General features: G+C 39.4%; 1 protein-coding gene across 1 annotated transcript in view; it reads left to right on the top strand.

Moving 5' to 3' along the window:
* Positions 1-22,253, top strand: part of LOC105470179 (mucin-19) — a 191,360-nt gene that overhangs the window by 139,628 nt on the left and 29,479 nt on the right. Inside the window, exons 108-153 of the mRNA XM_071071871.1 lie at positions 14-67; positions 204-257; positions 760-813; positions 911-1,012; positions 1,733-1,786; positions 1,928-1,981; positions 2,681-2,734; positions 2,878-2,931; positions 3,798-3,847; positions 4,346-4,385; positions 4,661-4,708; positions 4,846-4,899; positions 6,386-6,439; positions 6,581-6,634; positions 7,065-7,097; positions 7,366-7,419; positions 7,563-7,616; positions 8,483-8,536; positions 9,575-9,622; positions 9,760-9,813; positions 10,312-10,365; positions 10,466-10,519; positions 11,290-11,343; positions 11,494-11,547; positions 12,289-12,342; positions 12,494-12,547; positions 13,423-13,476; positions 13,978-14,010; positions 14,264-14,317; positions 14,455-14,508; positions 15,025-15,069; positions 15,167-15,220; positions 16,158-16,211; positions 16,628-16,660; positions 16,923-16,976; positions 17,110-17,163; positions 18,047-18,100; positions 18,587-18,619; positions 18,864-18,917; positions 19,055-19,108; positions 19,601-19,654; positions 19,753-19,803; positions 20,729-20,782; positions 21,191-21,223; positions 21,475-21,528; positions 21,670-21,723. Coding sequence (XP_070927972.1) covers positions 14-67; positions 204-257; positions 760-813; positions 911-1,012; positions 1,733-1,786; positions 1,928-1,981; positions 2,681-2,734; positions 2,878-2,931; positions 3,798-3,847; positions 4,346-4,385; positions 4,661-4,708; positions 4,846-4,899; positions 6,386-6,439; positions 6,581-6,634; positions 7,065-7,097; positions 7,366-7,419; positions 7,563-7,616; positions 8,483-8,536; positions 9,575-9,622; positions 9,760-9,813; positions 10,312-10,365; positions 10,466-10,519; positions 11,290-11,343; positions 11,494-11,547; positions 12,289-12,342; positions 12,494-12,547; positions 13,423-13,476; positions 13,978-14,010; positions 14,264-14,317; positions 14,455-14,508; positions 15,025-15,069; positions 15,167-15,220; positions 16,158-16,211; positions 16,628-16,660; positions 16,923-16,976; positions 17,110-17,163; positions 18,047-18,100; positions 18,587-18,619; positions 18,864-18,917; positions 19,055-19,108; positions 19,601-19,654; positions 19,753-19,803; positions 20,729-20,782; positions 21,191-21,223; positions 21,475-21,528; positions 21,670-21,723 — 2,385 coding nt within the window. The remainder of the gene's footprint in view (positions 1-13; positions 68-203; positions 258-759; positions 814-910; positions 1,013-1,732; positions 1,787-1,927; positions 1,982-2,680; positions 2,735-2,877; positions 2,932-3,797; positions 3,848-4,345; positions 4,386-4,660; positions 4,709-4,845; positions 4,900-6,385; positions 6,440-6,580; positions 6,635-7,064; positions 7,098-7,365; positions 7,420-7,562; positions 7,617-8,482; positions 8,537-9,574; positions 9,623-9,759; positions 9,814-10,311; positions 10,366-10,465; positions 10,520-11,289; positions 11,344-11,493; positions 11,548-12,288; positions 12,343-12,493; positions 12,548-13,422; positions 13,477-13,977; positions 14,011-14,263; positions 14,318-14,454; positions 14,509-15,024; positions 15,070-15,166; positions 15,221-16,157; positions 16,212-16,627; positions 16,661-16,922; positions 16,977-17,109; positions 17,164-18,046; positions 18,101-18,586; positions 18,620-18,863; positions 18,918-19,054; positions 19,109-19,600; positions 19,655-19,752; positions 19,804-20,728; positions 20,783-21,190; positions 21,224-21,474; positions 21,529-21,669; positions 21,724-22,253) is intronic.

Below are 22,253 nucleotides of genomic sequence, written 5' to 3'. Positions count from 1 at the left end.
CTTTCCTACCTAGGCACAGCTGGAGTGCTCTCTGCTACAACAGTCTCCGCTGGGAGCTCCAACTCAGGTAAAGCACCAGGCTGGGAGGAACCACTGCTTGGAAAGGGCTCCTCAATGAGGTGTCTGCCTGGGTGATCCTACCATGTTTTTTCAGATGCTTCTAATCTTTGCCCTCACTGCTGTTCTTTGTCCCTGTTTTGCAGAGGCCACAACTTCTATAGGAGAAAGTGGAAAAACAGGAGCTGAAATAATCACAGGTGAGCTCTGCTAAGGAACTAAGTTTACTTTGTTATAATTTCCCATGTCTCAATAGAAATATGGCAAAAGTTTTTAAATTTTCTATAGTTGGCATATTAGGCAAAAATTTAGCAGATATTCAATATTTAATATCAATAAATATAGTTCAGATACTTCAACATTTTCCCCTTATATCTTTTGCCTTGGGTCTCAGAACCCTTCATCCGGGCATCATGGGGCCTATTCCCTGATGGTTATATAGGTGACTTTGGCCCAAATCTATCTTTCTGGACCGAAATTCTAAAAATAAAAACTCAGTGGCAGAGGACTTTCTCTGTAAACTTGCTGAGGGAATTATATGTTCTATAGACAATGCATGGATCAACTCTTAAAAATAGAAACTCCAGAGTAATAAATTTTCTGTTTTATTAAAGAAAAGAATTTTTTTTTCATTAAGAGCCTCTGCCCATATCCTGAGGAGCAATAAACTGACTGACTGACCTCAATCCTTTCTTTTTTCAGGTACTACTGAGGGCATCTCTGGCAGAACTCTGGAGGCTAAAAGTGCCCCCACAGGTCAGGAATTCTGAACGTGGCCCTTTGGGAAATACAGGTTATGGGGCTCTAGAATGTCCAGTGCAGTCTTCATACCTCTAATTCCTTTCTCTCTCAGAGGCCACAACTTTCCCAGGAGGAAGTGGAACCACCCAAGCAGGACCAACCGGAGGGGAGCTTGTCAGACTTAGGCCTGAGGGTCTCATCATGTCTCTAGCTGGTAGCTACAGAGAACAAATAGTGAAGGCATTTGAAGTAGGGGCCTGCATTTTATTCTGGGTCATATGGTGTCCTGTCAACCTGGTCAGTTATTCTGCTTTTGAATTTCATGACCTTGGATAGTCAGCCAGGCTGTGTGCACTATTCTAGCTTATGGAGACATTATTTTTTCTCATAAAAGATATTTTAAAACGTTTCATATATTTTAGCCTTTCAGGACTTCCTATTCCCCTACTGAGGTTGCCTTTCCACTCACATCTTGATACTTTTTTAATCATTTTTCTCATATACGTACACATGATGTTGATTTCCTCTCTCTCCTCACACTAGAAAGCTTCATGAAGACAACTGATTATTAAAATTCCTCAAGTTGTATCACACAGTCCTGCTTATAAATATAAAACAATGATTTTTTCATCCTGTATGCACCTCTGTCACACCAGGGGGATATATTCCTAGAAGGGAAACAGGTCAGGTTGATTTAAGCCCTATTTTTCTCTTGCCTCACAGTGAAAGGGAATCCCAGCAGCAACACATCCATCCCATGTTGGCCTGGAAAATGAAGTGCTAGGAAGTTGTTCGTTTTCCTTTCTCTATAGAAATCGAGTGTTCACAGGAGAGGGTTTTAGTGCTACATTGATGCTTCCAAGCTTAATTGGAGACAAACTGCTCTATTCCTTTATTTCCTTTCCTTTTTTTTTTTTTTTTTTTTTCATTTTAGTTACCACTGGAGAATTGTCTGGAATGACCTTTATATCTGGAAGTCCTAACACAGGTAACTTAACAAGAAATGCCTCTTATTTTAATGTCAGATGTCATGATTTTTTAAAGCCTTCTCTGATAAAGTAATATCCCAATATCTTCTTCCAGTATTCTAAATTCCCAGTCTTTTTCATTCTCCTCTTTCTTCCATCAGAGGCCACCACTTCCACAGAAGAGACTGGTACTTCTGGAACTGGATTCAAAACTGGTGAGAAGAAACATCCCGTGATTTGACGTCATAAATATTAGGTCTCCCAAGCTTTTCTTGAGAGAGTTTGTGTTTGTATTATTTAGGGACCCTGCAAGTGATTCAAAATAGATTTGCTGGTAGAGGTATGTTTTTTTTTGAAAATCCACCAATTCTAAAATGGATCATTACTGCTTCATTTCTGAGGATATGATGCATTTCTCCATTTATGTTACAACTCCTGCTAGCAGTTTAGGTGGAATTCAGAAAGTTTTCAATGCATGTGTGTGAAACAGAAAAGACCTCTATGGAACCAGGACACATACATTTAACATGTATATTTGAACAAAAATGCTGACTCAGTATTTTCTCCTGCCTGTGTAGCTTCAATACATTTAAACTATTTTTCCTCCTCTTTCTATCTCACAGCAGGCATCACTGCAGCAACAGGGAAGCAAGCAGCTGAGCATTGGGAAAATGCATCTAGTTTCACTTTTATCACCTTTTCAGTTGTGCTTGTTCTTGGAAACATTGTATCTTCTTTTGTTATGAATTGTTGAAAGCAGGCAGATACACCAAGTTTTCCACCTGCCTCCTGCTCAGAGAAAGAGGATTCTGTTATGGCAATGAAATACAGAAATACAGCTTATCCCTTTTAGATTCAGGTCCTCATTTGACTTACTCATTCACTGTGATCACCTCAGCCTCTTTGTGTTTCAGGTATCTCAGCGGTGGCCCCTGCCACAACAGTTGCCCGTGGAAGTTTCAGCACAGGTGAGTCCACTGTGTGGTGGGGAATCCTTTCACGGGTGCTTGCTACAGTGACTTGTCTTTCCTTTTGGTGCTTCTATGCAGGAGCTCCACCGTTCCATTCCATGCCCCCTGAATCTTTTCCATTTGTGTCCTTCTTCTCCCAGCAGCCACAACTTCTCCTGGAGCAAGTGGAATGACTGGGGTTACAACAACTGCAAGTAAGAACTGACAATCCACTACCTCCTTCCCAGTAGGTCACTTTGCCTTGATCACATCTACCGTTTGTACTTCCTGTGTAGCGCATTTAAAAAAATTTTACAAATAGGCAAGATTTTATCTAATATGTAAAAGTTGGACACTCAAATGCCTTTGTCGTCCTTTCCTCTGCTTCAAGGAGACTTCACCATGGAGCTAAGGCACTGAGCATCAGTTGTGTGATTGGAGAGAAAGGTCTTTCTTTCCCTCAGTGATATATAAAGAAAATAGTAGTTATTAAAATTTTTCTCACTAAATAATCTATAGGAATGGTACATGAAAAAATATAGATCAACTTTGGGTTCTAGAAACCTCTGAAAAAATGCTTTTTGACACATTAAGACAACACAGATTCACCTCACCCCATCGAAGGCCATTTTCTTTTCATTATGTGCAAAGAGTAAAAATACTGATTCCTACACCTCTATAATTCCAGGTTCCAATGTGGTAACCACTGGAAAAGTTCTTACACACGAAAATCTAATACTTAAAGCAATAAATAATGATGATAATAGTAATGAGCATGTCAATCATTTATGAGTTCCACACTGTATCTGCTTTTTAAATTACGGGTTTACATATCTTATTCCAATGAAAAAATATCTAAGGTTCAATTCATAAAATAAATTTATAAATGATGTATCTTCACATTTTCACAATTAAACTTGTATATTTATAGTTTTCATTACTTCTAAATTCAGAAGGCCTTCTTTTCTGACTTAATAGAAAGTGTCAAGACATTTTGAATTGAGGTTATCTCATGTAATGACGTCAGCTTAGCTCATCCCTCTTTCCTAATAATTAATTTTGGTTTCTTTTCATCTTCTAGAGACCACAACTTCCCTAGGAGGAAGTAGCACCACTGGAGCAGAAATAAAATCAGGTAAAGACTCTGGGGTATTTATATTTATTGTTGTACTTTGATAGATTTCTTAGAGAAAACTTTTTTAATGAGCTTTTAATTTGAAAATAAATTTAAATTACAGATAATGCAGAGAATCTTTTTAATGTGGAGTGTGGGTTTAAATTTCCTTTGAGGCTGTAATATTTCAAGAGAGCAGAGTTTGCTCTTTGATTTGGATTTGTAAACTCTTGAGACCAAAATTTCTAAAGTCTTCTGAGAGACTAACATCAGGGTTCTAACATCAGGGTTCTAGGTCTCTGGAGAGGAGACTTGTAATAATAGCTCTGGTTTTGAAAAGGTTTTCCCTTTGAAAAGGGCATAGTCTGTATAACATTAGTATACTGATTTCTACAGTGTAGAAATCACTAAGATGTCATATTTTAGTTTAGAGATAAAAAGTCAAAATTATCTTTCTTCCTTCTTGTTCTTTCTTGTTTTCTCCTCCTCTTTTTTCTCCTTCTCTCTTATGCTTTTTATTAAGAACCACCACTACAGCACCAGAAAGTAGGAGAGGTAAACTTGGGGAAAGCCTTTCATGAGACCTCCAACACTGGCATAATAATAATCATTATGATGAAGGCAGGGATATTGCTTACTGCATTAACCTTGGCCTTGTAAAGAAACACAATAAATCTGAAACATGGTTGTCCTTATGTCAGTTATAAGTCCAGGAAGTATTTTTTCTTGCTTCAAAGTCACAAATAGACCTACTGTTGGCCACATGTTTCTAAGGGTCACAAAAGACTTCCCATGTAGATCTTTCTCTTTTCTTTCCTACCTAGGCACAGCTGGAGTGCTCTCTGCTACAACAGTCTCCCCTGGGAGCTCCAACTCAGGTAAAGCACCAGGCTGGGAGGAACCACTGCTTGGAAAGGGCTCCTCAATGAGGTATCTGCCTGCGTGATCCTACCATACTGTTCTCAGATTCTTCTAATCTTTGCCCTCACTGCTGTTCTTTTTCCCTGTTTTGCAGAGGCCACAACTCCTGTGGGAGAAAGTGGAATAACAAGAGCTGAAATAATCACAGGTGAGTTCTGTTAAGGAACGAAGTGTACTTTGTTATAATTTCCCATGTCTTGCTTGAAATATGACATTTTTTGAATTTTCCATATTTGGCATATTAGGCAAAAATTTAGATGTTCAAAATTTAACATTAATAAATATAGGTCAGACACTTCAACATTTTCTCCTTGTTTCTTGTGCCTTGGCTCTAAAGTCCCTTTATCAGGATATCATAGGGCCCATTCCCTGACAGCTATATGTGTGACTTGGGCTCAAATCTATCTTTCTCTATCTAAACCCTAAAAAAATGGAACTTGGTGGTAGAGGACTTTCTCTGTAAACTTGCTGAGGGAATTATAGTTTATATGAATAATATATGGATTGACCCTTAAAATAGAAACAGCAGAGAAATATATTTTCTGTTGTATTGAAGAAAAAAGTTTTTTTTTTTTTCTTTAAGAGCCTATGCTTATATCATAAGGCGCAACAAATTGACCAACTGCCCATGATCCTTTCCTATCTGGGGTACTACTGAGGACATTTCTGGCAGAACTCTGAAAGATGGAAGTGTCCACAAAGGTCAGGCACCTTCAGAACATGGCCCCTTGGCCAGTACAGCTTATGAGACCCCAGAATGTCCTGTGCAGTCTTCATACCTCCAATTCCTTTCTCTCTCAGAGGCCACAACTTTCTCAGGAGGTAGCGGGGTCACCCGAGCAGGATTACCCAGAGGTGAGCCCGGCAGGCCCAGACCTGGGGCTCTCATCATGTCTCTGTCGGGGTGGGTACAGGGAACAAATAATATGAAGGCATTTGAAGGAAGGGCTTGCATTTTCTCCTCAGCCGTATTGTGTCATATCAACCTTGGTTAGTTATTGGACTTGTAAATTTCATGACTTGGATTGTCAGCCAAGCTGTCTGCACTATTCTAGTTTATGGAGACATTATTTTTTTCTAATTAAACATATTAGAAAATATTTCACATATTCCAACCTTCCAGGACTTCCTATTCCCCTTCCCCAGCCTTTCCACTCACAGCTTGATACTTTTTATCATTTTTCTCATATACTTACACATGATGTTGATTTCCTCTCTCCCCTCACTAGAAAGCTTCAGGAAGACAACTGATTATTAAAATGCCCCAAGTTGTATCACACAGTCCTACTTATAAATACAAACAATGAATTATATTTCCTGTAGGTACCTCTGTCACACCAGAGGGATATGTTCCTGGAAAGAAAACAGGTCAGGGTGATTTAAAGCCCTATTCCCCCCTTGCCTTAGTAAAAGTGTATCCCAGCAGCAACCTATCCATCGTGTGGGCCTGGAAAATCAAGTGCTAGGAAGGTGATCATTTTCCATTCTCTATAGAAATGCTGTCTACAGGAGAGGGCTTCCAGTGCTTTAGGGCTACGTTGATGGTTCAAGCTTAACTGGAAACAAAATGCTCTATTCCTTTATTTCCTTCCCCCCTACTTTTTTTTTTTTTTTTTTTTTTTTTGACATTTTAGGTACCACTGGAGAATTGTCTGGAATGACAATTATATCTGGAAGTTTTAACACAGGTAGCTTAACAAGAAGTAAATTCTTATTTAATGTCAGATGTCATATTTCTTGTATGACTTCTATGATACAGTAATATCCTAATTTCTTCTTCCAGTATTCTAAATTCCCAGCCTTTTTCATTCTCCTCTTTCTTCCGTCAGAGGCCACCACTTCCACAGAAGGGACAGGTACTTCTGGAACTGGATTCAAAACTGGTGAGAAGAAGCAACCCATGATCTGGCATCATAATTATAATTATGGCATCATAATTATGAGGTGTCTCAAGCTTTTCTTGAGAGAGTTTGTGTTTATTTTATTTAGGACATTGCAAGTGATTCAAAATAGATTTGCTGGTGGAGATACATTTTTTAAAAATCTACTAATTCTAAAATGGAGCATTACTGTTCCATTTCTGAGGATGGGATGGAATTTCTCCATTTGTGTTACAACTATTGCTAGCAGTTTAGGAGGAATTCAGAAAGTTTTCCGTGTGTGTATGTGAAACAGTAAAGAGTCCCATGGACCCAGGACGCATGCATTTACAAGTGTATATGTGAATAAAAATGCTGACTCAGTATGTTTTTTCTTATGTCTCAAGTTTTAATACATTTAAGCCATTTTTTCCCTCCTCTTTCTCCCTCACAGCAGGCATCACTTCCGCCTCAGGGAAACAAGCAGGTGAGCATTGGGGAAATGCATCTAGTTTTGTTTTATCAAATTTCCAGGTGTGCCTGAAGTTGGGAATATTTTCTATGTGCTTTGGTTTGAATTGTTGAAAGCAGGCAAATACATGTAGTTCACCATTTGCCTCGTGCTCAGAGAGAGATTTCTGTGGTGGCATATAAATAAATAAATATATACATACATAGAGCATATTCCTTTTAGATTCGGTTCTTCATTTGACTTACTCATGCACCATGATCACCTCAGTCTCTTTGTGTTTCAGGCACCTCTGGGGTATCTCTTGCCACAACAGTTGCCCCTGGAAGTTTCAGCACAGGTGAGTCCACAGTGTGGTGGGGAATCCTTTCATGGGTACTTGCTATGATAATATGCCTTTCCTTTTGGTGCTTTTATGCAGAATAACTACCTTTCCATTTTAAGTCCCCTAAATCTTTTCTATTTATGTTCTTCCTCTCTCAGTGACCACAACTTCTTCTGGAGCAAGTGGAATAACAGGGGCTGGCCCCACCTCAGGTAAGCACTGATGAACCACTACCTGCCTCCCAGTGGACCACGTTGCCTGAATTGCATCTACTGTTTGTACTCTCTGTGAAGAACATTTTCTGAAGAAAGATTATCACATAGGCAGGATTTTACCTAATAACTAAAGGCCAGACACTCAACTTTTTAACCTTCTTTTCCTTTGCTTCAAGGAGACTTCACCATGGAGCCAAAGCACTGAGATTCAGTTAGGAGATTGAAGATAAATATTTTTCTTCCTCTCATTGATATTTAAATGAAGTGATTGAGTTATTGACATTTTATTCATTAAATATTCCATGAGATACAAATGATGTGTAGAAAACATACACAGATTAACTCCTGCTTCTAGAAACCTCTGAACAGAGCTTGTTGACACATTGAGGAAACGCATAGTTTTCTTATCCCATCCTAGGCCATTTTCTTTCTCATTATGGGTAAAGAATTGAGATATTGATTCCTATTTCTAATCCCACACTGGAATTATTATACACTGGTAGTCAGTGGCAGAATTTTTTCTCATGAAAAGTCTAATTCTTAAAGCAATAAATAATGATGTTAATAGTAATGAGCATATTGATCATTTTGATTTCCTTGCTATATACATATCACATATGGCCTTTATATACCTTATTACCATTGCAACTACCTAAGGTCCAAAGAAGATCCATGAGTTCAAAATGGACAATTAAACTTGTGTCTTGAAGATAACCACTTTTACATGGAAAAGGGCTTCTTTGCTGACTTAGTGGTAGATGATAAGACATTTTGAATTGTATTTGTCTCACGTAGTCTCATCAGCTTAACTCACCCGTCTTCCTTCATACTCAATTAATTTTGGTTTTCTCTCCATCTTTAAGAGACCACAGCTTCCCTAGGAGGAAGTGGTACCACCGGAGCAGGAATAAAATCAGGTGAAGATTTGGGTATTTTCATTATTTATTGTTATAGTTTGATTCCAAGTTCATGGATTTCTTAGGGAAAACAAGCCTTTTATTTTGAAATATTACATTATGTAAAATGCACAAAGATAAAGCAAAAATCCTTTCATGTGGAATGCAGTTTTTATATCCTTTGGGGGCTATAGTATTTCGGGGAAACCAGCAATACTTTTTGGATTCGGATTTGAAACCACTTGGCCCCAAAGTTCCTAATGGCTTTCCCTTCTCAGGGACTAACCCTTGGGTTCTAGGCCTCTTGAGAGAGCAGATATAATAGCTCTGGCTCTGAAATGGTTCTTCCTGTGAAAGGAGCTTAGTCTGTGTTACATTACAGTACTGATTTTTATTCAGCAGAGAAATCATTAAGATGTCACATTTTAGTTCAAAGAAAAAATTCTAAATCTTTCTTCTTCTTCCTTCTCTGCCTCCTCCTCCTTTTTCTTGTCTTCCTGTTCCTCTGTCTTCCTTTTCTCCTGTTCCTTTCTTCTCCTCCTTCTCTACCTAATCCTCTTTCTTCTTCTTTTTCTCTCTCTTCTTCATCCTTTTTCTCCTCTTCCTTCTCGTCTTTCTCCTCCTCTCCTCTGCTTCCTACTCTTGCTTCTTCTCCCCCGGCTTCTTTTTTTCCTCCTCTGCCTCGTCCTTCTCTTCTTTCTCTTCCTTCTCCTCTTCCTATTCCTCTTATCTTCCTCCTCCTTCTCTTCTCCCTTCTTTTTCTTTTTGTTAGGAACCACTACTGGAGCACCAGGAAGTAAAACAGGTAAATATGGAAAAAGCCTTTGATATGACCTTTAATCTTGGCAAAGATTGGCAGGTATATTGGCCATGGTGTTAAACTTGGCTTCACAAAGGCAAATGGTAGACATGAAACACGTCTATATTTCTGTCAGTTATAGGTTCAGAAAGTATCTTTTGCTGTTTCAAAGTCACAGATAGACTTGTTACCGACATTCTTCCAGGGATCACAAAATTGTTCCTGTGTTGATCTTTTTCTTTTTTCCCACCTAGGCACAGCTGCAGGTTCCTCTGGTACAACAGTTGCCCCTGGGAGCTTCAACTCAGGTAAAGCACCAGGCTAGGAGGAACCACTGCTTTGGAAGGGCTCCTCAGTGAGTTGTCGGCCTGGGTGATCCTACCATACTCTTCTCAGATTCTTCAAATCTTTGTCCTCATTGTTATTCCTCTTCTCTCACTTGCAGAAGCTACAACTTCTATAGGAGAAAATGGAAAAACAAGTGGGGAAATAATCACAGGTGAGCTCCGTTAAGGAACTAAGTGTACTTTGTAATAACTTCCCATGTCTCACTTGAAATACAGCAAAATTCTTTGGCTTTTCAACATTTGGCATATTACAAATATTTAGCAGATGTTCAATATTTAACATCAATAGATAGGGTTCCAACACTTCAATGTTCCCTCCTTGTGTCTTGTTCCCTGTGTCAAAGGCCTCTTCATCAGGCTAGCATGGGGCCCATTCCCTTGCAGTTATAGAGGTGACTTGGCCTGAATCTATCTCCCTGTAACTAAATCCTAAAAAAGGATCTCAGTGGTGGAGGACTTTCAGTGTAAACTCGTTGAGGGAATTATATGTTCCACGAGCAATATATGGATAAACTCTTAAAACTAGAAAGCCCAGAGAAATAAATGTACTGGTATATTGAAGAAACAAAGTTATTATCTTTCCTTTAAGAGCCCATGCCCATTTCATGAGAAGCAACAGATTGATCAGCTGACCACCTTTCTTATTTCAGGTACTACTGAGGGCACCTCTGGCAAAGTTCTGGAACCTGGAAGTGCTCACACAGGTCAGGAATTCTGCATATGGCCCCTTCGGCAATATCGGCTTTGGGAAACAAACAGAATGTCCTGTCCAATCTTTATACTTCCAATTCCTTTCTCTCTCAGAGGCCACAACTTTCCCAGGAGGCAGCGGGACCACCCGAGCAGGACCACCAGGAGGTGAGCTTGTCAGGCTGAGGCCTGGGGCTCTCATCAGCTCTCGATCTGGGTGGCTGCAGTGAACAGTCATGAACAGTAATGCAGTGAAAGTCTTTTGAGGGAGGGTCCTGCGTTTTCTCTGTGGCCATAGTTTGTCATATCAACCTGGTCAGTTATTCTGCTTGTGAATTCATGACCTCAGGTGTCTCAGTCAGGCTGTCTTCGATGTCCTGGCTTATGGAAACAATTTTTTCTGATTGTTTGAGAGTATATTGCATATATTCCAACTTTCCAGGACTTTCAACTCTCCTTACCCAGTTTTCCTTTCCACCCACGGTTTGAGACACTTTCTATCATTTTTCTCTTTTACTTACACATGGTATTTGTTTCCTCTCTCCCCTCCTATAAAACTTCATGAAAACAACTGATTATTAAAATGCTCCAAGTTGTATCAAAGAGTCCTGCTTATAAGTATAGAATTGTGCTTTGTTTCTCCTGTAGGCACCTCTGTTACGCCAGGGGGATATGTTCCTGGAAGGGAAACAGGTCAGGGTGATTTAAGCCCTATTCTTCCCTTGCCTCATAGAGAAAGGGAAACCCAGTAGCAACACACACAGCCCAGGTTGGCCTGGAAAATCAAGTGCTTGGAGATTGCTCATTTTCCATTCTCTGTAGGGATACAGTGTCCTCAGGAAAGGGCTTCCAGTACTTTAGGGCCACACACGGATGCTTCCAAGCTAACCTGGGGAGATAATGATCTATTACTCCATTTCCCTTTTTTGGCATTTTAGGTACCACTGGAGAATTGTCTGGAACGACCATTATATCTGGAAGTTCTAACACAGGTAGCTTAACAAGAAGGGAATGCTTCTTATTTCATGCCAGATGTCATGATATCTCTTTTAGGGCTGCTATTATAAAAGAATACCCCAATATCCTCTGTGGTATTCCAAATTCCCAGATGTCACTATTCTCCTACTTTTTTTTTCCCTCAGAGGCCACAACTTCCACAAAAGGGACTGGTACTTCTGGAACTGGCTTCAAAACTGGTAAGAATCAACAGTCCATGATTTAGGGTCATCAAGATTAGGAATCAAGCTTCTCCTAAGAGTGTTTATATTTTGTTTAGGTACATTGCAAGTAATTAAAAATGAATTTGCTATAGAGATAACTTTTTTTGGAAATCTACTAATTCTAGAATTGAGCCTCACTGCTTCAGGTCTGAGAATGGGTTGAGATGTCTCCAGCAGTATTACACCTATCACCAGAATTGGCGCTGGAATTCAGAATGTTTTCCGTGTGTGTGTGTGAGTGTGTGTGTGTGAAATAGAAAAAAAGCCCATGGAACCAGGATGCATGCATGCATATGTGTGTATCTGTATATGGATAAAACTTCGCTTTGCCAATATTTTGTCCTACATCTAGTTTGCAGCACATTTAAAACTTATTTCCCCTACTTTTTATCTCATAGCAGGCATCACTGCAGTGCCAGGGGAGCAAGTTTGTCAGCCTTAGGGAAATGCATCTAGTTTCCCTTTTATTAAATTTCCAGGAGAAGCACCTGAAGTTGCAAACAGTATTTCTCTATTTGCTTTGGTTATGAATTGTCGAATGCAAGCAAATACACTTAGTTCACCCTCTGCCATAACCTCAAAAAGAGAGATTTCAGTTATGGCAAATAGATACATTATATCCCTTTCAGAGTCAGGTCTTCACTTGACTTACTGAGTCATAATGGTCAGTAAGTCAAATGAAGACCTGACTCTAAAAGAGATATAATGTGTTTTCAGGTACCTCTGTGGTGGCACCTGGCACAACAGTTGCCCCTGGAAGTTTCACCACGGGTGAGTCCACAGTTTCTTTACTGATTCCACAGGAATCATTTCTTGAGTGCTTGCTACAATAATGTCTTTCCTTTGGTGCTTATATGCAGAAGCACCACCATTCCATCCCTAGGCCCCTGAATCTTTTTCATTTATGTCCCTCCTCTCTCAGTAGCCACAATTTCTCCTGGAGCAAGTAGAACCACTGGGGCTGGACCCGCTGAAGGTAACCACTGATAAACTACTAACTGCTTCCCAGTAGACAAGGTTATCTGAATGACATCTACTGTTTGTACCTCCTGTGAAGAGCATTTTCTGAACACAGATTACTGGATAGGCAGGATTTTACGTAATAACCAAATGTCAGATCCTCAGACTCTTTTATCTTCCTTTCCTCTGCCTCAAAGAGACTTCAGCATGGAGCTAAGGCACTGAGAATCAGTTGAGTGATTAGAAAGAAATATCTTACTCTCATTGATATCTAAAGGAAGTAATTGAGTTTTTGGAATGGTTGTCATTAAATATTCCATGAGATGTAAATGGTGTGAAGAACATATATAAATTAACTCTTGATTCTAGAACCTCTGAAAAGAGCTTGTTGACATGTTGAGAAAACATGGCTCCCTAACCCCATCGTAGGCCATTTTTTTCTCATTATGGGTAAAGATTGAGATATTGATTCCCATTGTTCTCTAATACCAAGTTCATTTTTGGTAGCCACTGGCAAAATTCTTGCACATGAAAAGTATAATATTTAAAGCAATAAATAATGATGATGATAATAGTGAGCATATCTATCATTTATGCGTTCCTTACTATATACGCTTTTTTATTAAGAATTTTACATATCTTATTCCAATTAAGAAATAACTAAGGTCCAACTAAGAACCATGTGAGTTAAAATGTTTTATCTCCCCATTTTAACAATTAAATGTGTGTATTAAAGGTTTCCATCACTTTTACAGTCAGTAGGTCTTCTTTTCTGACTTAATAGTAGGTAACAAGACATTTTGAATTGGGCGTATCTCATGTAGTGACATCCACTTGCTCATCCCTCTTCCTTAATACTGAATTAATTTTAGTTTTCTTTTCATCTTTAAGAAACCACAACTTCCCTAGGAGGAGGTGGCACCACTGGAGCAGAAATAAAATCAGGTAGACTTTAGGGTATTTATATTTATTGTTGTATTTTGATAGATTTTGTAGAGAAAAACATTTTTAATGATCTTTTAATTTTGAAATAATTTTAAGTTACAGAAAATTTGCATTGATAATGCAAAAATCACCTTAATGTGGAAGTGGTTTTAAATTTCCTTTAAAGCTGTAATATTTTAAGGGGAACAGAGATTCTTCTTGGATTTGGATTTGTAAATATGTGGGCCCAAATTTCCTAAAGGCTTTTTGTTTTTCAGATACTAACCTCAGGGGTCTAGGACTCTGCAGAGGAGGGTTACAATAACAGCTCTGGCTCTGAAATGGTTTTCCCTTTGAAAAGAGCATAGTCTGTATAACATTAGTGTACTAGCTTCAAATCAGTGTAGAAATCATTAAGATGCCCACATTTTAGTTTGGAGATAAAAATTCAAAAATATTTTTTCTTCCTTATTTCTCTTTCTTTCCTCCTCCTTCTTCTCCTTCTCTTTTTCTTTTCATTAGGAGCCACCTCCAGAGCACCAGGAAGTAAGACAGGTAAACTTGGGGAAGCCTTTCAAATGACCTTCAACATTGGCAAAAAAAAAAAGACAAGCATATTAGCCATTGTGTTAACCTCGGCCTTGCCAAGGAACACAATACACATGAAAAATGCCTCTCCTGTCAGTTATAGGACCAGGAAGCATCTTTTCCTGCTCTGAAGTCACAGATGGACATGCTGTCAGCCGCATTCTTTCAAGGGTCATAAAAGGGTCTCTATGTTGATCTTTCTCTTTTCTTTCCTATCTAGGCACAGCTGGAGTGCCCTCTGTGACAACAGTTGCCCCTGGAACCTCTAACTCAGGTAAAGCACCAGACTGGGAGGAACCAGTACTTGGAAAGGGCTCCCCAGTGAGGTGTCTGCCTGGGTGATCCTACCATGCTTTTCTCAGATTCTTCAAACCTTTGCCCTCACTGCTATTCTTTTTCCCTCTTTTGCAGAGGCCATGACTGCTTTAAGAGAAAGTGGAAAAACAAGGGCTGAAATAACCACAGGTGAGCTCAGTTAAGGAACTAAGTATACATTGCTATGATTTTCCATGTCTTGCTAGAATATGGCAAAATCTGAATTTCCCATATTTGGCATATTAGAAAAACATTTAGCAGATGATCAATATTTAACATCAATAAATATAGTTCAGACACATCAACATTTCCTCCTTATGTCTTGTGCTGTGGGTCTAAGGACTCTTCATCAGGGCATCATGGAGCCCATTCCCTGACAGTTATAGAGGTGATGTGGGCCCAAATCTCTCTGTCTGTAATAATACCCTAAATAAGGAACTCCATGGTAGAGGACTTTCTCTATAAACTTGCCAAAGGAACTATATGTTCCATGGGCAGTATATGGATTAACTCTTAAAAACAAAACAAAACAAAACAAGACAAAAACTCTAGAGAAATAAATTTTCTGGTGTGTTTAATAAAAAATGTTTTTTTCTATAGGAGTCTATAGCCGTTTCATTAATGACAACAGATTGACCAACTAATCACAATCCTCTCTTATTTCAGGTACTACTGAGGGCAAAACTCTGGCAGCTGAAAGTACCCACACAGGTCAGGAATTCTGAACATGGCACCCTGGGCAATACAGCTTATGGGGCCCCAGAATGTCCTGTGCAGTCTTCATACATCCAATTCCTTTCTTTCTCAGAGGCCACAACTTTCTCAGGAGGCAGCGGAACCACCCGAGCAGGACCATCAGGAGGTGAGTTTGTTAGGCTGAGGCCTGAGGCTCTCATCATCTCTCTCTCTGGGTGGATACAGGGAACAAATAATGTGAAGGCTTTTGAGGGAGGGGGATTTTCTCTGGGGCCATATTGTGTCCTATATGTGGTCGGTTATTCTGCTTGTGATTCCATGATCTCAGATGGCTCAGCCAGGCTGTCTTCAGTATCTTGACTTATGGAGACATTTTTTTCTGATATGAAGAGGCTTGGGAGTCTATTACACTTATCCCATCCTTCCAGGATGTCCAGCTGTCCTTTACCCAATTTACCTTTCCACCCACAGCTGGACACTTTCTATCCTTTTTCTCATTTAGCTATACATGATGTTGATTTTTCTCTCTCCCCTCATGAGAAAACTTTGTGAAGTCAATGATTATTTAAATGCCCCTACCTGTATCAAAGAGTCCTGCTTAAGGTTAAAACCATGCTGTATTGCTCCTGTAGGCACTTCTGGCACATCAGAAGGATATGTCCCTGGAAGGGAAACAGGTCAGGGTGATTTAAACCCTTGTCTACCTTTGCCTTATAGTAAAAGGGAAACCCAGCAGTAACACATCCATCTCAGTTTGGCCAAGGAAAATGAAGTGCTAGAAGTTGTTCATTTTCCATTCACTGTAGAGACAGAGTATCCTCAGGAAAGGGCTTCCAGTGCTTTAGGGCCACATTGATGCTTCCAAGCATAAATGGGAAGAAAATATTGCTGCATTTACCCCTTTTTCTTTTTAGGAGAATCTTCTGGAACAACCATTATATCTGGGAGTTCTAACACACATAGCTTAACAAGAATAAAGTGCCTCATATTTAACGTCAGATGTAATGATATCTCTTTTAGGGTTGCTGTGATAAAATAACGCCCCAGTATCTCCTCTCAGTATTCCAAATTCACAGACTTCCCTACTCTATTTCTTTCCTCAGAGCCCACAACTTCCATTGAAGAGACTGGTCCTTCCAGAACTGTATTCAAAACTGGTGAGACTAAAAAGCGCATAATTTGGGGTCATCTAGATTAGGTCTTTTAACTTTCCTTGAGGGTGTTTGTGGTTTTTATAGGCACTACAAGTGATTCAATATAGGTTTGTTACTAGGGAGAAATCTTTTTTGAAAGGCTACTTATTGTAAAATTGAGTCTCCCTCTATTGAGGCTGAGGATGGGAAGGGTTTTCCCATTGTGTTACTATTACCACCAGCATTTGAGCTGGAAGCCAGATAGTTTTCTGTGTGTACATGTGTGAATGTGTGTGAGGTAGGAAAGAGCCCCATGGAACCAGGGTGCATGCATGCATATGTGTGTATGTATCTTACAATTGGCTTTCCCAAAATTTTCTCCAACATCTGAAGTTTCAACACATTTAAATCTTTTTTCTTTCTTCTTACGTACCTCACAGTAGGCATCACTTCGGTCCCAGGGAGGCAAGCAGGTGAGCATCGAGAAAATGCATCTAGTTTCCCTTTTATCAACTTTGTAGTTGTGCTTGAAGTTGGAAACATTTTCTATGTGCTTTGGTTATGAATTTTTGAAAGCAGGCAAATATATATTGTTCACCATCAGTCTCATGCTCAGAGAGAGATGTATGTTGTAGGAAATAAATAAATACATCAATACAGCATATCCCTTTAAGATTTGGGCCTTCCTAGAACTTACTGAATCACTATGGTCCCCTCAATCCCTTTGTGTTTCAGGCACCTCTGTGGTGGCGCCTGGCACAACAGTTGCCCCTGGAAGTTTCAGCACAGGTGAGTCCACTGTGTGATGGGGAATCCCTTCATGGGTGCTTGCCATAATGTCTTTGAGTGTTTCAATGCAGAAGCATCACCATTCCATTCCATGCCCTCTGAATCTTTTCTATTCATGTCCTTCCTCTGCCAGCAGCCACACCTTCTCCTGGAGCAAGTGGAATGACTGGGGTTAGAACCACTTCGAGTAAGCACGGACAATCCACTACCTCCTTCTCAGTAGACATTGCCTCAATCACATGCAGTATTTGTACTTCGTGTAAAGAGTCTTTTCTGAACATGGATTACCAGATAGTCAGGATATTACCTAAATGACTAAAGGCCCGACACTCAAATTCCTTTATTTTTCTTTCTTCTGTTCCAAGGAGACTTCACCATGAAGCTAAGGCACTGAGAATCAGTTGTGTGATTGGAGAGACATGTTTTTATTTTCTCTCATTGATATCTAGAGGAAATAATTGAGTTATGGAAAGTTTTGTCATTAAATTTTCTGTGAGACAGAAATGGTGCACGGAAAACATACGTAGGTTAAATCTTGGTTCTAGAAACCACTGAAAAGAGCTTCTTGGCACTTTGAGAAAACACATAGTTCCCACACCTTCATGATATGACATGTTCATTCTTATTACGGGTAAAGAATTCAGATTTTGATTCCTATCACTTTCTAATTCCAACTTTCAATGTGGCAGCCATTGGCAAACTTCTTGCACGTGAAAAATCTAATATTTAAAGCAATAAATAGTGATGATAATAGTAATAAGCATATCAATCATTTATGAGTTCTGACCGTATACCTTTTGAAATTAAGTTTAAATAACTTATTCCAATTAAGAAACACTTACATTTCAATTAAGAACAATATGATTTGAAAATGTTTTACCTCACCATTTAACAATTATACTTGGATATTGAAGGTTTCCATCACGTTTACAGTCAGAAAGATTTCTCTTGTGACTTAATAGTAGGTGACAAGATATTTTGATTTAGGCTTATTGCATGTCTTGACATCCACTTAGCTCATCCCTCTTCCTTAATACTCAATTAATTTTGGTTTTCTTTCCATCTTTAAGAGACTACAACTTCCCTAGGTGGAATTGGCACCACTAGAACTGAAATAAAATCAGGTAAATATGTTGTAGTATTCATTATTTATTGTTGTATTTTGATAGATTTCTTAGAGGAAACATTTTTTAACAATGAGTTTTTAAGTTACAGAAAATTTGCATTGATGATGCAAAGAATAACTTTAATGTGGAGTGCAGTTCTAAATTTCTTTTAAGGCTGTAATATTTCAGGGGAAACAGAATTTCTTCTTAGATCTGGATTTGTAAACATGTGGGCCCAAATTTCCTGAAGGCTTTCCCTTCTTAGAGACTAACTTCAGGGTTCTAGGCCTCTGGAGAGGACAGTTGCAGTAGCTTCAGCTCTGCAATTATTTCCCTTTGAGAAGAGCATAGTCTGTTTATCATCATAGTATTGACTTGTATTCAGCATAGAAACCATTAGGTTGTCATACTTCACTTCAGAGATAAAAATTCAAAATTTTCTTTTTTTCTCCTTTCTCTTTCTTTCCTTCTCATCCTTCTTCTTCTTTTTTATCTTTTCGTTAGGAGCCACCACTGGAGCACCAGGAAGTAAGACAGGTAGATTTCACAAATGCCTTTTATATGACCTTCAACATTGGCAAAAATAAGTCATCAGGGCAGTCATATTATCCTTGGCCTTGCAAAGGCACACAGAAAACACAAAACATGTCTGTCCTCCTGTCAGTTATAGGTCCAGGAAGTGTCTTTTCCTGCTCCAAAGTCAAAGACAGGCATGTTGCTTATACCACATTCTTCTAAGCATTACAAAAGAGTGCCCATCTTTCTCTTTTTTCCTACCTAGGCACAGCTGGAGTGCCCTCTGCTACAACAGCTGCCCCTGGGAGCTCCAACTCAGGTAAAGCACCAGGCTGGGAGGAACCACTGCTTGGAAAGGGCTCCTCAGTGGGGTGTCTGCCTGGGCAATTCTACCATACTTTTCTCAGATTCTTCTAATCTTTGCCCTCACTGCTATTCTTTTTCCATCTTTTTCAGAGACCACAACCTCTGTAGGAGAAAGTGGAATAACAAGTGCTGAAATAGTCACAGGTGAGCTCTCCTAAGGAACTAAGTGTAATTTGTAAGTTTCCCATGTGTTGCTAGAAATATAGCAGAACTCATTGATTCCTGTATCTGGCATATTAGACACAAATTCAGCAGGTGTTCAACATTTAACATCATTAAATATGGTTCATAAATTTCAACTTTCCCTCCTTATATCTGCCTTGGGCTTAAAGGCACTTGATCAGGGCATCATGGGACCCATTCCCTGATAGTTATAGAGGTGACTTGAGCCCAAATCTATCTTCCTGTGTCTAAAGCTTAAAAAAGGGCCTCAGTTGTGATGTTTGTAAACTTGCTGAGGAAACTGTATGTTCCATGGGCAGTAAATGGATTAACTCCTAAAATACAAAATCCAGAAAAATAAATTTTTAGTATATTAATGCAAATAAGTATTTTCTTTTTCCTTTAATAGCTTATTCTCATATCATTAAGGAGGACAAATTGACCAACTGACCACATAATCTTTTCTTATTTCAGGTACTACTGAGGGCATCTCTGGCAAAACTCTGGAAACTGGAAGTGCCCAAACAGGTCAGGAATTCTAATCACGACCTGCTGAGCAGTCTAGTCTCTGAGAGCCACAGAATGTCATGTGTAGTCATTATACCTCCAATTCCTTTCTCTCTCAGAGGTCACAACTTTCTCAGGAGGCAACCGGACCACCCGAGCAGGCCCACCAGGTGAGCTTGTCAGGCTGAGGCCTGCTCTCATCTCTCTATTTGGGTGGCTGCAGTGAACAATAACATGAAGGTTTTTGAGGGAGGGGGATTTTCTCTGGGGCCATATTATGTCATATCTACCTGGCCCGTGATTTTGCTTGTGATTCCATGACCCCAAAGGGCTCAGCCAGGCTATCTCCAGTATCCTGGCTTATGGAGACATTTTTTTCTGATAGGAGGCTTGAGAGTCTATTGCATGTATTCCAACCTTCCAGAACTTCCAGTCCTTGTTTTCCCAGTGTACTTTTCCACCCGCAGCTTGACACTTTCTGTCATTTTTCTCATTTACTTTTACAAGATGTTTGTTTCCTCTCTCCCCTCACCAGAAAGCTTCATGAAGACAACTGATTATAAAACGCCCCAAGTTGTATCAAAGAGTTCTACTTATAAAGATAAAATTATGCTTTGTTTCCTCTGTAGGCACCTCTGTCATACAAGGGGGATATGCTCCTAGAAGGCAAACAGATTAGGGTGATTTAAACTCTATTCTACCCTTGTGACATAGTGAAAGAGAAACCCAGTAGCAACACATTCATCTCTGGTTGGCCTGGAAAATGAAGTGCTAGGAAGTTGTTCATTTTCCATTCATTATAGAAATAGAATGTTCTCAGGAAAGGGCTTCAGTGCTTTAGGGTTGCCATGTTGATCCTTCCAAGCTTAATTTGGGAGACAATGCTCTATTATTCCATTTCCATTTTCTTTTTCCATTTCAGGTATCACGGGAGAATCTTCTAGAATGACCATTATATCTGGAAGTTCTAATGTGTTGTACTTAATGTCAAATGTCATTCTATGTATTTTAGGGCTGCTATGATAAAATCTCACCCGAGTATCCTCTCCCAGTATTCCACATTCATAGACTTTACCACTCTCTTTCTTCCCTCAGAGGCCACAACTTCCATTGAAGAGACTGGTACTTCTGGAACTGGATTCAAAACCGGTGAGAAGAAACAGCCCCTGATTTGGCATCATAAGTATTAGGTTTCTTAAGCTTTGCATGAGAGAGTCTGTGTTTTATTTAGGGATGCTGGAAATGATTCAAGATAGTTTTGCTGGTAGAGATACAATTTTTTTTGAATTATAATAATTCTAGAATGGAGACTGACAGCTTTATGTCTAAGGATGGAATGGAATTTCTCCATTCATGTTACAACTGTCACTAGCACTTGAGGTGGAATTCAGAAAGTTTTCCATGAAAGTGTGTGAAATACAAAAGAGCCTCATGGACCCAGGACGCATGCGCTTATATGTGTGTGCATGCTTACACATTTTCTTGCTTTTTATCTTCTCCTACATCTGATGGTTTCAGCACATTTAAAACATTTCCCCCCTCCTTTCTATCTCACAGCAGGCATCACTGCAGCACCAGGAAAGCAAGCAGGTAAGCATTGGGGAAATCCATCTAGTTTCCCTCTTATCAAACTCCAAAAGTGCCTGAAGCTGAGGACACTGTCTATCTGCTCTAGTTGTGAAGCACTGACAACCAGCAAATGCATCTAGTTCACTAACTGCCATATCCTCAGGGAAAATGACTTCTCGTATAGAAAATAAATATAGTATATACCTTTTAGAGTCAGGTGTTCATTTGACTTACTCACTCATCATGGTCACCTCAATCCCTTTGTGTTTCAGGCACCTCTGGGGTGGCACCTGGCACAACAGTTGCTCCTGGAAGTTTCAGCACAGGTAAGTACACAATTTGGCACAAAGCCATTTCTTGGATGCTTTCTACAATAATGTGTCTTTCCTTTTGCTGCCTCTGTGCAAAAGTGGACCATTCCCTTTCTAAATCCCAGAATGTTTTCCATACTTTTTTCACTCTCTCAGCAGCTACAACTTCTCCGGGAGCAAGCAGAGTGACTGGCACTGGACCCACTGCAGGTGAGCCCTGATGAAGCACGACCTGCTTCTCAGTAGACAACGTTGCCTGAATCACATCTAATGTTTGTACTTCCTGTGAAGAGTATTATCAGAACAAGCATTATCATATTGGCAGGATTTTACCTAATTACCAAATGTGACACTCAGCCTCCTTCATCGTCCTTTCCTCTGCTTCAGGGAGACTTCACCATGGAGCTGAGGCACAGAGAATCAGTTGGGTGATTGGAGAGAAATGTCTTTCTTTCTCTCATTGATATCTAAAGGAAGTAATTGAGATAATGAAATTTTGTCATTAAGTTTTCTGAGATAGAAATGGTGCATGGAAGACATATACAGATTCAACTCCTGGGTCTAGAAACATCTAAAAAAGAGCTTGTGGGCACATTGAGAAAACACAGTTTCCTCACCTTCATCCTAAGCCATTTTCTTTCTTATTTTGGGCAAAGAATAAAGATAATGAATCCTGTCACTTTCTAATTCCAAGTTCCAATGTGGTAGGTGCTGGCAATTTTTTTTGTTTTTTTTGAAGA

Source organism: Macaca nemestrina, chromosome 10 (genome assembly GCF_043159975.1).
Source record: "Macaca nemestrina isolate mMacNem1 chromosome 10, mMacNem.hap1, whole genome shotgun sequence".
Taxonomy (NCBI): domain Eukaryota; kingdom Metazoa; phylum Chordata; class Mammalia; order Primates; family Cercopithecidae; genus Macaca; species Macaca nemestrina.
The sequence above is the reverse complement of the archived record's forward strand: the minus strand, read 5'-3'. Positions and strand labels throughout refer to the sequence as shown.